The 16,691-nt window shown below is 34.7% G+C and overlaps 1 protein-coding gene across 1 annotated transcript in view; it reads left to right on the forward strand.

Moving 5' to 3' along the window:
• Positions 1 to 16,691, forward strand: part of LOC103139365 (glypican-6-like) — a 161,799-nt gene that overhangs the window by 114,949 nt on the left and 30,159 nt on the right. Inside the window, exons 6-7 of the mRNA XM_016672406.1 lie at positions 8,053 to 8,183; positions 10,462 to 10,605. Of these exons, the coding sequence (XP_016527892.1) occupies positions 8,053 to 8,183; positions 10,462 to 10,605 (275 nt within the window). The remainder of the gene's footprint in view (positions 1 to 8,052; positions 8,184 to 10,461; positions 10,606 to 16,691) is intronic.

The following is a 16,691-nucleotide window of genomic DNA, read 5'->3' on the forward strand; positions in this document are numbered from 1 at the left end:
ATATAGATATATATATATATCTATATATATATATATGCCTTTTTAATGCCATTTTTACTTTCACTCAACCTTTTATTAATATGGTTGAATACAGCTCTTAGTGAACAACCAGTGACTTGCCATTGCAGACATTTTATTCACACTAAATTCTGCATGTATGTCAAGTTTTCAGCTGTTGCTGTGAGAGAATGCATGCTGAAGAATCAGAGAAGTTAGACTGGATACACATTACATTTTGAAATGTTACTGTCTGAACTTTTGCCAACAAACGTATCTCACGGGATTTATTTACTTTTTGAATAATCTTGTGAATATAATTCAGCTTTAGTGTCTTTTGTTGCTATTGCCAGAGTTACTCTGAATACTTGGCCAGAGATTAGAACGAGACAACATTCAGTTTAACTTTTATTAGTAATTAGTATTAATAATTATTAGGTCAAAACTTAAACAACTGACTGTTTTTTTGTTGTTTTTTTGTTTTGTTTTTTCCTCTTTATTCATCATAATTAAGAACTCGCAACAGTTTTGGTCTATAAATGCATCAAACAAAAACATGCATGTTGATATACTTTTTGGAGTTGTATCAAAAAGCAGATAAGGTCAAGAAATGTACTACTTCTATCATGGAACTCGCAGCACAATATTTCTGTTTTATGCTTTACAGTTTTTGGAAAAACAAAACATTCAGTTGGTGGGATTCAGCAGGTTAGTGATAAAATAATCTTTTAAATCAATTTTAGCCATAAACGTGTAGTGATTTGTTACTTGTTTGGATTAACTCTTATTTTTTTGTTGATGTGGTGTTTAACTTCTTTCTTTTTTTCCCTAAGGTGTTTTTAAAGTACAGCTTTACTCTATGAAACTTTTAACTGAGCTGAACTGTATATCGACAAGGTGTTTTAAACAGTATTAGGCTTAGTGTTGTTTGAACTCACTGATCTATGTGAATCCAACAAGATTTATTTATTTTTTTTCCTCTGGAGTTCCTGTTACATACTGCCTGAAGCACTTTATAATATATTAATTATGTGATTGTGTTATTTAGTTTAAGCATTGCAAAAAATGTAAGTAAGTTAGTAAATGCAACTCATTTCTCAATTTCAAGAAATTAAAACTGCAGATTTATGATTGTTTTTATCTTTAGAGAAAAAAACAATCTAATTTCCCCACTATTTTATAGCACTTAGCATTTGTCATGATGAATTTGTGCCTGTTTGAAACACAGCACAACTGACTTTGAGGTACAGATTTATGCCTGGCAATTTGTGAAAAGCAGCATTAACTTTTCTTGTTGAACAAAGTGTTTTTATGGAGACTTTTTTCCCCTTTTGCTGTGACAGATGGTGAAAGTTATTCTTTCCATTTTCATCAACTCTACATTATTGTCCAGACTTATATTTATGGGTGCTGGGCAGCAATTTTTCTGCACTGTCGTCATCATTTAAAGCACAGATGAATTATCCCTCAGCTGCTGCAGATCAGCACCATAAGGCTAACTGCCACAGTGCCCATCTGATAAATGATCGCCGAAAAAACATACCAGAAGACAAATTCTCAACTGCTTCATTTAAACTTAACTATTACATGTGAAAATGACCTTCGCGTTCTGCCTTTCCTTGAAAAAAAAAAAGTCAACTTGTGACACATACTAGGGGTGTGGATTTGTCTATAAATCTTATAACCCGGTCCCACATGATGGATGTGATCACCCTTTAATACTGATTGGACCATTTCTAAATCAAATTAACATCTTTTAGCTCAACACTTTTGTTTCCCCTTCGACTCCAGAGCAGTCATGAACAACCCGGTGGAGAGTTTGTACACGTGTGTTTGACTTGTTTTCTTTTCCCTTAGGTCAGCCATGTTTACTTGGATAATTGACATTACTGAAGCTGAGGGTGATGTCAGTGACAGTCTGCGAACCTGCAAAAAGATCATTGTTAACACGGTCGTTTCAGTAGATAGATTATTTTAGTCGGGAGATGGAACTAGATGACCTAAAGTAATTCCAAATAGAGTTCTCCTCTTCACTATCCGTCAAAACCTAATTTTATCCTTGTCATAGATCTTAAAAAAAAAAAAAAAAACTTTTATATGCTTCACTGAGTATATGTCAGTGAAATATGAACTGAAGTTAAGCGGGGTCAAAACAAATTTTGTCCACAGACATTGTTGTCAGCATTTTAAAGTGCTATGTTGCTTTGCTCCAGTAAGCTAGACAGCTCATTTGTTACAGGTGATTTTATGTACCTGCTCAGGATTAATATACTTCTGTTTGGCAGAAAAAAAAAATATTTAGTGATCTCTACTGTACTGCACATCACATCCAAAACACTGTGGTGTTTGTGCAATGAATAAAATAAAAGGATCTGAATCCTTTTAGCATAACAAAATACAGAGTTTATGAAAGAACTGGTCGATTTAAAAAAAATTGGTATATAATTGGGATTGACCTTTGTTTTTTTAGTAGGTGTGCAGCAAAGTTGACATTTAATGAAATGAATAACTGTTCCTTGTCAGAGTTTGGCCTTTGAGTCTATAGCTGTTGTAGAACGAGATGAGACCTAAGTATGATGGTAGAGAGTTTGGTGTGCTCAGTTACACAGTGATCTGATGGGTAACACGTTTGCGTCATAACAAATTGTCCTCTGGTTTGAATTGTGACAGTAAGAGAGCTCCTATGTGGAGCTGGCAAGTTCTCTTTTGTTCAGAATGACTGCATGGGGGTATTTCTTTCATGACAGAGATTTAAAGAATGACTACGTCCCCCGAGTCGGATGAACCCAGAGTGCTTGGGTTCAAGATCCACTCCGTACTCTTCAGATTCTGAGAAACAAAAACAAAATGGCTTCTCGAGCAACGAGATGCCCAGTTAGAGACATTGTTTACAAAGGTAACTGAATCAGAATGGGGAAACTGCTGTGGCAACTGGTGCCATCAAAGTCTTTGTACTTATAAACCAGCTGTTTCCAGTGTCTAAGAAAACACTTTCTGGACCCCAGTGTGGCTTCTGTCCATCTACGAGTTCAAGTGATATGATTTTTACAGCCTACCGACTCCAGGACTCCAAACACCATGACATTATGCCACCATTATAAATAAATCAAAAACCGACCTTATTATTAATTTTTTTTTTTACATTCATCAGTGTGTGAGAAATAGACCTTAGATTTTGGTCCACATTGACATGATGGGATCATTCAGTTGATGGATTTTCCAAAAGTCCATAATGCAAATCTCTAGTTTCACCAAATTTTAAAGGTTATCAATTGAACTCGGTTTTAGAGATTGCAGAGCCCATAGCAGTAGATCTTTGTGACATGGTGTGTTATGTTTAATCAAGTCCAATTGCAATAATCAACAAACACCAATAGTCATTCTTTGATTATTCCTGTTAGATTTATAGTTATAATGGCCAGTGTGTAGAAGCTTGATGTCAGTACCAACATAAAGTCATGTAAACTTCATGTAAGTAACTTTCCTCCATTATTATCTAAATGCCGAGTGGTTATTGGCTTTGTAGTTCTTTTAGTACTATCCTGAAAAAAATATTTTACTTAAAAATAAGTCTGAAAATGGACTGAGAGGACTTTTTTTTTAACATATTGAAAGAAAATATCCAGTGGCTCCAAGCTAACTCTACTTCAGAGCGCAGAAAAAGTAGAAATTGTGTTAAAATTCTAGCTTAAAAGTGATGCTAAAAGCGATTCATAACTTGCCTTGACAATGATTAAAAGCTGTAATTTGTCAGGCTAGACTTTTAATCATCGCCACATGAACACACAAGAAGGGGCACAACCAATTCAGACGGGGCGGCACTGCCTCATAACCTGGCATTAATGGTCAGTTGACCAGTCACAAAAATAGATTACACCAACAAAAATCTAATGGTGCTTACATTTTTTTGCTTCATGCCATTGTAAGTTAAGCAGTAAGTGTTTTTATCACTTACTTGGTAAGTTTGACATAACAGACTCTGCTTGAATCTGTACATGTCATTTTTGCTCTATCATTATTTGCTTCAAATTTATAATTTGAGAAGAAACGCTCTTTACCTGACAAACTGTGTAGTGTGGAAAGCTGAAAGGGTGCAGATTTGTATTCATTTCTGTGATAATTATAAGAATTATTTGTCACCGAAATACATTTTACTCCTAGTCTATGGTGTGATGTGTGCTTTTCTATGTTCATGTATGTGAAATTATAAAAGGAGCTATAAATCCTCCCTCACAGCCCTTCAAACGGCTGACTCATACTACACTGATGCAATCCATCAAATATTCATCAAGATATATGAAAAATTGGTTGTCAGAACTCCACTGAGAATATCATTTAGGTCTCTGAGTTCTTAATCGACAGTGGACCAGATTACTGCAAATGTTGCCTCGACTCTCTGAATGTCATGACGGCTTTCGCACCAAAAGCATGAGGGACGTTCCCTGCTAAACATGGGCAGCTAAATACTTTGCAGGACTTGGACTGGCCCCCTGTAGTCTAATAAAAATCTAAGCAAGAATCAAGGTGCATATGAGACCCAAAAGTAAACAAATATTACTTTTCAAAAGCACAGTTTGACCAAGTGAGTGGGTCCAGATTAGGCTTTATCCATCAGTACTCTTCTAAAGATCAAGCCTGACTCAGAGAAACAAACACACAGAGAAGCATGTGTGATTGGAAAACAACGTAAAACGTTTATTTATATTGCTTTTGAAATTACAGCTTCACCGAGTGTTACTAAAAATATAACATGCTTGCTGTTTCTCAATGATAGTTTTCTTTGTTTGTGCAACACTAACTTATTTGAAATGTTCCAGAACAGAATCCATTTTGATCCAAAGATATGCACAATATTAGTTTTGTCATCAGGTCTTAATGTCGTAATTAGAACATCTGTGTTTTAAGCACTTTTTGCATCATTCTTTCAACTCATAAAAAGGTTATTGGTTTCCTTATTTCAGATGCTTTGTGTGACCCATAAACAGCTTGTCTTTAAGCATAATATGTTGGTAATGTACACAGACTATCAAAACGAAACCACACAGTCAGTACATCATCTGATTAAGAAAAGTATATTAACCTTGGCAAAATCTGATAAAGCTGCACCAAACAGAGTGTATATAGTAACTTATGGCAGGAAAACAAACGTCAAGAAATGTAAATGATAAAATATTACATTGAGATAAAATAAAAAATAAGTGTCTTTCTGTCTCTGTTCAGTGTATGACAATTAACTTTCTGAATACTTTCTTTAAAGTAGACAACACTTAATTAAACTAACCATAATTTTGGCCATGAGGTTTTGGCTACTGCTGCCTTAACAAGTACTATGTTAATATTTTGTATAATTTACTTGTAATTCACATACGAAATCCTATATTATTATATCCCAAATCTCTACTTACCAGTTTACTATTGACCTTTATTCTGGTCATCATGCTTTGTTAAAATTAAATAAAACAGTTTTCTCTGAAGCAGTAAAACTATGACACAGCTTAGCATGTTTCCACTTTGAAATGTCTACAGATCTACTTCTTCATTATGAAACTGCATTTGGGGTGTAGCTGTGAAATTCCTCAGAAGAAACCTTTACATTTTAAATATTTTAATACAGTATTTGCTTTACAGATTGTATTCTTCATTCTTTTTTTTTTCCCCTTAAAATCTCTTTGAAGCATTTTGCTCTAGTGGTCTTTCGTCTGAATTGACCTTTGCTCTCAATCACATCCTTACTCCAGCTTCTGAGTTTAATATCCTTGCCTGTCAATTGCAGCTGAGAAGAGAGTGACTTTGTTTCCTTGCTTTCATGACAGCTACTCTGAAAAGCTGGCCTAAGGGCAGGACCTCAACAAATTTTCTAAAGGCTGGCCAAGGCAGTCTTTGAGCTATTTTTACCACTCAATCCCTTATTTATTTAGTTAGTTAGTTCTACCTAACACATCCTTGTGATTCCATTTGTCATATTTATAAAATGGATTAAACTTCTCTTGCTCGACTTAAAGTCCTTTTTCTGAAAGCAGCCAGAGATAAAAAAAAAAAAAAATACGGATATGATTTAAACTATCAGAACAGAACAAACAAAAGTGATAAACTGGTAGCAATATATGCTTAACATAGCCAAAGATGATCTGTTGTGATGTATCAGGAAGGAAAATCTCTGAGAAAAAAAGAATAGAGCTTTTCTATCATTATTGAAAACATTTGTTTTGTACATTTTTGAAAGGATTAAAGATTTATATTTCCATATTATAAATTACTTTATTTTCCCATCACTACTTACAGTGTTTGTATGGAGTTCACACATATGAACACTATTCTGTCCAAATTCTGTTTTATTTTGTTTCAACGCGTCTGTAAGAAAGAACCAGTGTCCATTGTGGTAAAAGACATCCTTTAAGCTCGACAGATAGTAAATAACCAGCATTAAACCAATGAAAGTCGTGGCTTTTAGATTGAAAAGAAACAAGTGTTTTTTTTTTTTATCGTCACAGCTGATTTTTAACGTACCCAAGTACTTCCTGAAGCCTAGATACTACCACACTGTAACTACAGGGGTGTTTGATTAAACGTGATTAGAAGACACTTAAAAATCATGCTGATACAGAAGAACATGTAGACGACCTGTTTTTGTGATTCACGGGTGAAGACTTCATGTCCTGATTGTGTTAGAGTGCTTACAAGTATCATCCACATCCACTGGTGTTGGTTTTACTGTCTGACACGTTGCTCTGGGAAAATATATATATATATATATTTTTATTTTAGATTAAAAGGGGAATATTTTTCTGTCTCTACATGTTGTGTATTCTGAAAAACTATACATAGAAAATTTCATCTGATTTAAATTGCAATAGAATACAATGGCATGCTGCTGTACATACAAATAAATGTCATCAGCAAAAAAAAATAAATAAATAATCCATGATCTAAAATTTTGATTTAGGAAATGTATAGGTTATTTTTTTTTCTGTATCATTCTCTGACTACTTATTAAGACTGGAGTATTGCTGGAAACTTAACCTAAAGAAAGACGGAGTTTAGAGGTGCAGCAGCACGTTCTTGTTTAATGAGGTGGGTGTCTGTGGATTCTGTCAGACAGGCGCTGCTGGTTACACTTTCAAGAGATTAATTTGAGAACTGTGAAGCTTTAGCAAGACTTGAAAGGTGTGTACAAGTGTATGATCTGATAGTGAGTGTTTGTCAGACACAAATCTAATGGATGATGAGATACAATGAATGTTTTCACTTCTTTATTTTTCTACATCTTCTACGTCTTTTTTTCTTGTCATAGCAACTCAGTGTCTGGGGTTTCACCAGCTTCTTAGGTATTTTCTGTGATTTTCAAATACTTCCAGGCCCTTTTTCCTTCACTGGATAAGAGGCATGTGTTTTTGGTGCCCTTTTGGGCTAAACGTGCTTCTACTGATTGCCCTATATTTCTGTAAATGTCACTGCACTGAGATACATCGATGTTGTAACCCTCCCACTTAACCAGCTCAGACAAAGTAGAGTTTGGTGGAGGTTTAATTTTATAGATAAGCTGGAAAGCACTCAAAATACTTAAGAATCACACTTTTTAGTTGAAATATTGACAATTATATGCGTTACATTGTAAAAATAGATTTAGTTTTTGTTGTTATTTTAATCAGTATTTACTACACAGATAAACGAAGCATCTTAGTTGTTTTTTTTATTGTCGTAAATTTATTGTTCTTGTAAATTCATACATTTAAGCTGAATTTGAGCTCATGGTTGCATGTTAAACCTGCTCTGCCTCAATTCCTCGTTATTGCATTGTAATCATTGTTGTGGAAATATGAAGGCACTGGCAGGTTCCTACTCATCTTCTTAATTGTTGGCTGTCAAGACGCATTGAGAAGGTGGGATTCTTTGTGCTCTTCAGAACAATAGACAAATAATAAAGCCGACACCTGGCAGTATTGTTGCCGCGCCAAGATAATATGAATGATCCGACTCGTGTGAAAAGGATGCTGTAAGTTTTCTTGGAGTATTTTAATATCTCGTTCTTGACGTGTTTTCTGTGTTCTCTGACAGATGCCATGTTGCTGGTCGCAGACAGACTGGTGGGACCTTTCAACATTGAAGCAGTTATAGAGCCAATTGATATAAAAATTTCGGAGGCTATTATGATGATGCAGGACAACAGCATGCAAGTGTCAGCCAAGGTACTGTATCTTGAGAAGCCTTGATCTTGTGTTATTTATGCCTATTTTTATTTAATTATTTATGTTTAATTATGGCAAATGCTTTCCCTGGCAGTAAAATACTGTGTAATTTACTGTGTCCAATGCCAAATCCTAACAGCAGCTGCATAAATTTTATATAAATTGGATTTTATGATCTTATTTAAATTTCTCAATGACAGCAGTACACACAGCAGCCACTTTATTAGGTACACTTGTTTAATTGCTTGTTGTAAATCTGCCAATTACATCGCTACAACTCAGTAGATTTAGGTATCTGGTCGTCGTGAAAACAACTTGCTGGAGCTCTAACTGAGCATCGGCATCATAAAGAAAAAAAAAAACTATATATATATATATAATACAGATTTAGGTCATTTTAATGTTGGTCCTAGAGGAACTGCTCATCTACTAAGGAAATAATGTGTAACTAACTCTTGGTTAAACAGACAATGGTTCAGAAAAGATAAATATAGCCAGCAGTTATGTGGCAGAAAGTACCTTGTTGATGTTGAAGGTCAGAGGGGAACAAGAAGTCTGAAGTGATGGAAAGGCAACAGTCGCTCAAATAACCAGTTGTTACAATCACAGAGTACAATCACTGAACAACAGCTGAAGACCACACCAGGCACCACTTCTTTTAGCTAAGAATGGGAGACTGAAGCTGCAATTTGCAATTCAAAATTGGTAAATAATGGATTGGAAAAAAAAACATTGCCTGGTCATTTGAGTCTATAAACACCATGGAAGCATGTTCAGCTTGTCAACGTTTCAGAATACTTGTGATCTCATGAAGTGGAGGATTTTTTCTTACCACATTCAGGGCCTTTTAGTACGAACTGACATGATTTAAATGTCACAGTTCACTATCATTGCTGACCATGTCCATTCCTTAATAAATTCTATTAAATGCATCAGCAATATTAATTAAAACAATGTTTTTTTTTTTGCTTTTTTTAATTACCATCCCTTAACAATGATAATTATTGTTTAGGAACAATACAGTCATGTAGATGCATCTACATGACTGTAGATGCCACACTTGACTTCCACCTCAAATTATTTTGTGAATTCTGGTCAGTCCTCATAAGTTGTGACAAGGTCCATGTGAATTTGATGGGCTGTCTTTTCCTGTATCAAGAGGGCTTGAAATGTGCAATTTTACCTATTGTCCGTTCTCCTTGAGGTTTTGTTTGGTGAACAAATTGCTCTACGATTACAGCTTTCTCCAATATGTAATCTTGTTCTGAGGTTTTCTAAACATACCAGACTAAATTGCGTTGCAGTTGTGTCACTGTGTGGGACCACAACACACTGGAAAATTAAAAAAAAATCTGAGGACTCAAAAAGCATTAGACAAAGGCATTCTTTTGGCATGATTATCACACCATACCATGACAAATAATTAACCAACAGAGGAGTGCTAAAGACCAGTAATATTGAGCAAAGCATCTGAATAGACCTTACTGGGGTTACAAACTGGTTCAGGTGTTCCTCGGTTAGTATTTTAGACAAATTTTTAAATTCAGCATTCATTTGTGTTTTTTGGGTTCTCTTCCAAAGGAAACTGGTTTTCGTCTATTCCACAGTAGCATTTTTTATAAACATCGATCCACTATTTCTTAGGAGGGTTTTCAGAAAGTGTTTCCTTTTGTGTGTTTTATATTCAGAGAAAAAGTCTCATTTGCCAGAATTGGTGGAGTTTCAATGGCAAAATCCAAATGAATCCTGGATAGTCATTTTCTTTATTTGTCTACATCTTTTTCCATTGTTACATATAAATATTTTTTGTGGTGGTACAGTTTTTCCCTTGAAGGTGAATAGTAAAATGGCAAGATTGATTTTTGCCTCCCCACCCACATGAGACTTGCCACTTTGAACATTAACCTTGGTCACTGATAAACACTAGTGCTTGATTTGTTTTGTCTCGCAGCCACAAATTGAGCTGGAAAAGTATTAGACTTTGGATTTTTCTTGAAAAAAAAAAATATATATATATATATATATTTGAGAGACACACAAATTCTTGTTCATTTTGCAAAGGTTGTTGCATTTTGCTCTGAAACATGTCAGGCTTTGTGACATACAGATGTGTTGTTTGGCAATGTAGGAAAAAAATAAACAATTTTATTTGACAATTATGTTGAGAGATGCTGTTAACTGAGCAGTTTTCTGTTTTCAGATGCAAACAGAGCTTTCTGTTTTTCACACTTCCAGTCTGTTCTGTATGGTAACTGTGTTTGTCCTTGCTCTATTTTAGGTTTTTGAAGAGTGTGGTCAACCAAAGCCTTCAGCAATAGGCAGGTCTGCACGGGGCATCTCAGATGTATTTAGTAGTCGCTTTAGACCCTTTACCCCCGAACAGAGACCGACCACAGCAGCTGGAACAAGCCTGGATAGACTGGTATGTAGAAAGATAAGACAGAGTAAAGAGCGTTTGTACATGTCAAAATCCACCTTAATCACATAATGACACTAAAATGTGTCATATAAAACATTAAAAATATATGTATATATTGGTATGATATGCAAAAAGTAAATATGTTACTAATTGTATAAAAGCCAGAGTATTTAAAATATAAACATATTTTTAAAGATATTTGACGTAAATTGTCAAGAACTTCAGGATATTCAGTCGTTCTTACATATTTTGACAGCTAAACTGATTTCCAGAGCTCTTCAGAGGAGACGTTTCCTTTTTTTGGAAATATCATTGGCAGAGGCAAACTTGGTGAAGGCATGCTGAGCTTAAGGTCGACTAACTGGGACGCAAGTCCAAAGGCCAGAAAAAAAATAGAGGAATGTTCATGTAGTTCATGGAGCTCCCAGGTGCAGTGTGACTTCTACCACTGCTGCACTCCGAGTAATGTAAAATATTTATATATATACTCCCTTCCAGGAGTTGTGGTAAACTCACAATGGTGCTTGAATATAAAGCAAAAATAAATCTACACATGTGGTTTAAAATGTATTTTTTATTGTATATGAAACCACGGAGGCCACACTTACTGTTTAATAATTTAATATGTGTATCCATTTCCAAACGCAGGGTATGCCTTTACCTATAAATTTTGTTGTTTTGCTTTTTGTAGAAGATATTCACAAAAAAATTGATTTAAAATCTGGATGACTGAGTTGCAAAAGCTGCAACTCAGTCACTTGCACTGTGTAATGTTGTAGTTGTTAAATACTTTTATAGATTTAATTTTGTAATGAAACCAAGTAACCTAAATAAAGGCAGTGGTATACTGTATTTAAGCATTCTTTCCCAACATATTTTTAATATATAAAAGTTAGCAACTTGTAAAGGTGCTGAAAGGATTTTAGTCAGACATGCGTCTCATTTTATTACAATTGTCCTTTGGATCATCCATGCCTCAAATACTTCTTTACCTAACCGTCTAACTGGGAAATCCATCTGTTAAAAACATCATCACACCTTTGACTAAAAGGTACAGTCATTAAACTTGGGCTGCAGAATCAGTTGAAAATTATTAAAATGGAAAAATATGCAGCATCACAACAGCTATTAAATGCTGCAGAGTTTAGTCTTAGTTTTTATTGATATAAAATTCTAATGGATAAATACAAAGATAACAGGGCAGATCCCTTATAATATTATTTTTGAATTATATGTATCTTTGCAAACAGCCCCAGCTTAAGAAATATAACTAAATCCTCTTACTTGCTTCAAGACATAAAGATCAAAAAGAAGGTGAAAGGTAACTGTGCTTTTAGAGAAATTCTCTGAGTTATTCCAGTTTTAATAATGCATTACTACATGCATTTGTACTTCTGCTTGTCAAAGATCTGAGTTTTCTGTAAATCAGTGCTTTGCTTAGAGTAAGACTAGTTTTCTATAAATCTGTACCTTGTGTAAATGTAAGAAATATATATTCATTCACTAACACATTATATGTCATATGAACCTACATGTACAGATCCACTAAATAAATTAAAACGATATTGAAAACTCTATTATAGGAATATTATCACTAAGTGAAACATCATGTAAATTAATTATACACAGATGTTGGAAAGCATTTCTGACATGAAGATTTTCTGATTACAGTTAATGAAAAACCTGACATTTAAAATTGGAATATGACATCAGATCAATTTTTAGAAAAAAAGTTTCTTAAATGTAGCATTAATGAAAAGTAGATTTAAAACCTGTTTAAAAGTTGCCAAAAGGTACTTTTAAACTGATGCATTTAAATATGCGTTTTATCAAAATGCATATTTTAATTAATTGAATATAACAATATGATAAGTTTGTCAATTTTGAAAAGCTCTTCTAATTAAAAAACAAACAAACACGAAAACTTCTGCTTTCAAACAACTTCAGACACATTTTTTTCACTTCAGATGTAGATTTTTATGCAGGTCTTGATTTATGCATTGATCTGAAAGTAAAAGATTTTTAAAAGATTTCACAGTGCCTCACTGGAAGTCATTGCGAATCAAATGGTTCGAAGTACTAAATCTCATAGGCTGGTGAATAGAATATTTCAGCAGCTCCATTTATCATTTAACTTTTTGCTTCGCTAACTAATAGACATTCTTTTGCTCCAATTCTCACTCTCACTCTCTCTGTTTCTCCAATGTCCAATTAAATCTCTTTCTTCTTCATTTCTCTGCTGCTCCCAGAGGGCTGTCTGGAAGACAATGCAACACAGTGTAAGCTTTCCATTCCTCTTCTTGATTTCACAAAGTCATCACTCTTCTGTTTTAATCAACCTGCCCAACTCACTTCACTTCTTTATGTTTAGCATTGGTCCTGGTAACTTCTTTGACACATGACTGTTTAATCATTTCGCTCACGATGTATTTATATTTTTGATCCTGTGCCTGATATCTGAAATTCGGTGACTTACAGGTTCAGGGGTTAGGATTGCTTGTTGCTGCAAGGTAAATTTTGATCTGTGGGATTGTTTTCATCCTGCTTAAATGTTCTGCCGTAGCTTTGTTACCTACATTACTAGAAAAGCAGACCGACTGCACATATTTTGCTTGTACTTCAAGTACAAACCAGATTCCGAAAAAGTTGGGACACTAAACAAATTGTGAATAAAAACTGAATGTAATGATGTGGAGATAGCAAATGTCAATATTTTATTTGTAATAGAACATAGATCGCAGATCAAAGGTTTAATCTGAGTAAATGTAACAATTGAAAGGAAAAATATGTTGATTCAAAATTTCACAATGTCTACAAATCCCAAAAAAGTTGGGACAAGTAGCAATAAGTGGCTGGAAAAAGGAAATTGAACATATAACAAACAGCTGGAAGACCAATTAACACTAATTAGGTCAATTGACAACATGATTGGGTATAAAAAGAGCTTCTTAGAGTGTCAGTGTCTCTCTGAAGCCAAGATGGTGAGAGGATCACCAATTCCACCATTGCTACACAGAAAGATAGTGCAGCAATACCAGAATGGTGTTACCCAGCGTAAAATAACAAAGAGTTTTAAGTTATCATCGTCAACCGTGCATAACATCATCAAAAGATTCAGAGAATTTGGAACAATCGCTGTGCGTAAGGGTCAAGGCCGTAAAACTCTACTGGATGCTCGTGATCTCCGGGCCCTTTAAACGTCACTGCACCTCAAACAGGAATACCAATGTTAAGGAAATAACAGCATGTGCTCAGGAATACTTCCAGAAAGCATCGCCAGTGAACACAATCCACCGTGCCATCCGCTGCTGCCAGCTGAAACTCTACAGTGCAAAGAGGAAGCCTTTTCTAAGCAAGCTCCACAAGCTCAGCCATTTGTACTGGGCCAGTCATTTAAAATGGAGTGAGGCAAAATGGAGGGCTGTTCTGTGGTCAGACGATTTGAAGTTCTTTATGGAACACTGGGACGCCATGTCATCCGGACCAGAGAGGACAAGGATAACCCAAGTTGTTATCAACGCTCCGTTCAGAAGCTGCATCACTGATGGTCTGGGGTTGTATGAGTCCTTGTGACCTGGGCAGCTTGTATGTCTGGAAAGGCACCATTAATGCAGAGAACTATGTTCAGGTTGTAGAACAACATATGCTCCCATTTAGACGTCATCTCTTTCAGGGAAGACCCTGCATTTTTCAACAAGATAATGCCAGACCACATTCTGCAGCAATCACAACATCATGGCTACGTAGGAGAAGGATCCGGGTACTGAAATGTCCAGCCTGCTGTCCAGATCTTTCACCTATAGAGAACATTTGGCGCATCATAAAGAGGAAGGTGCGACAAAGAAGGCCCAAGACAATTGAGCTGTTAGAGGCCTGTATTAAAATGATACATTCTCTCAGTTTAAACTTTGGATATGTGATTTGTGTTGTATTGTGAATAAAATATTAGATGTTGGCACCTCCACATCATTGCATTCAGTTTTTATTCACAGTTTGTTTAGTGTCCCAACTTTTTTGGAATCCGGTTTGTATGAACAAAGTAATATACACTATCAACCATTTAATATTCAGTCAGACTGTTTTGATGCATTTTTTTGTGAACCATTTGTTATGATCAGAGACAACATTCAGTGCTGATTCTGCAAGAAGTTGTGTTACTACTTTAAATGTAAAAACACACTAAAAGTTTTTTTCTTAGCTTTTCAAATCTTTATTGATCAAAAGAAACAAAAGAGAGTTTTGATTATCTTTAATAAGAAAAATGTGGAAGCTGTAAAAATGTTCATATTTCTCTGTTAATCTATTTGATATTTTGGCTCAGTACAACTGTCTGCTAATTACTTAGCAACAATTGCTTTGTTTTGCTTTTCTCTTATTTGCTGACTTTTTTCAGCTTTTGTTAAATTGATGACTATGCAGTTACGATAAGTACGGTTACAAAATAGCTGTTTCTTTATATTTGACGAAAATTATTTTATTAATTGTGCAAATGAAAGCAAAAATGTTTTTTCTATGAAAACTCTATTAATTATGATCTACAAAATCACAGCTTTTATTAATCCTGATTTACAGAGAAAAGTAAAACTTACAAGAAATAATAGTCTTCCTGCCACTGTCTATTAAATCATCATCTCCAATAATAATCCCTCATAATTTAATACGGGAACTTAATGAGGGAACTGGTGCAATGGCTACTATTTAAAACTGATACTTGAAAATTAGAAGTCTCTGGCACAAAGACTTGACACGTGTTTCAAAGAAATACATTTAATTATCTTAACACTCAGTTACAAGTTTGACTAAAACAAAAGATGAAAAAGGATCCCTATTACGTCATGAAATAATAGTAATCATAATATAAAAAGTTCAAACTGAGAAACTCATTAAGACTGGACACTTAAATACCGTGTATCAAGCACCATGTGGCTTTTTACCACTTAGGCAGATACTGAAGGAAACTACTGAAAGGACAAAGTGAGACACAATCATGTTAACAGCAGGATGAACAGTGTAACAACCAATTGCCTGCATGACATTAGCATTTTGCTCAAAGTATTGTGATGCCTTATTAAATCCTCAGAAGGTGACAAACTAAACACTATAACTTATTTTCCAGAAAGCGCTACTACTTGAAAATGCTGATTAGTTGGTCTGGAAACTGAAGTAAAATAACTTATTTGACAAATATTTATGTAAGTAGCACTTAGTATGATATAGATCTTGTAAAGGTTTTAGAATTAATGAATGAAAAAACATAAAGTAAAGGACTTGGCAGGGTGAACTTGTAACTGAGGGGATTTTTCTACAACAAGCAAGAGATCAAACCCAGTAAGTTTCCATAGACCAGAAATCTGCAACCTACACTTCTGAAATAATAATAATTAAAAAAACATTTTTTTAATACATTTAATATTATAACAAATGCAGGTTTTAGCAGCTTGCCATATAATAATTGCATTAAATTTCCACAAAACTAAAACGGCACTAAAAGTAACAGTAATAGTTTTTTTAGATATATTTTTCTTCTCATTCGGTTGGAAACTTTATCCTTTTTGTGCATCATTTTCCACCAATAACATCTCAGAAAATGTTGTCATTTCTCATCGAGCGTCTGGTCTTCGTATAGAGCCCAGACAAGGGGCTGGATTTTACGAGCCTAGATCTGAGTCACTGATGAGTCCAGATTTACCTTGTTTCAGAGTGATGGCCGGATCAGGGTAAGAAATAATGCGTTCATCATGTTTAGTGCACAAGCCGGTAGGGACAATAATATTATCTGTAGTTACTGCAGTTGATTAGATCTTGGGTCAGAAACATTATGTGCCCAAAGAATAAGGTCAGCCGCAAACCAGCTGTTTTGATAAGTCACAAGAACGTATCAAAACAATACTACAGTGAATTTGTGTTGTATTAAAAGCAAAAGACAATCCAAGGAATTGTTAAAGTGTGACCTTTTTTTGGAACAACAGTAAATTAATATTTGTTCGGTGAGTCTGGGATAGTAGTACTGATACTAATCATCAAACAGTAATGGATTATTCATTAGAGACAAGCTTTAGTCTTGTGGCATCATTATTTGTGGATATACA

The sequence above is a fragment of the Poecilia formosa genome, unplaced genomic scaffold (genome assembly GCF_000485575.1).
Source record: "Poecilia formosa unplaced genomic scaffold, Poecilia_formosa-5.1.2 Scaffold60, whole genome shotgun sequence".
In the NCBI taxonomy this organism is placed as follows: domain Eukaryota; kingdom Metazoa; phylum Chordata; class Actinopteri; order Cyprinodontiformes; family Poeciliidae; genus Poecilia; species Poecilia formosa.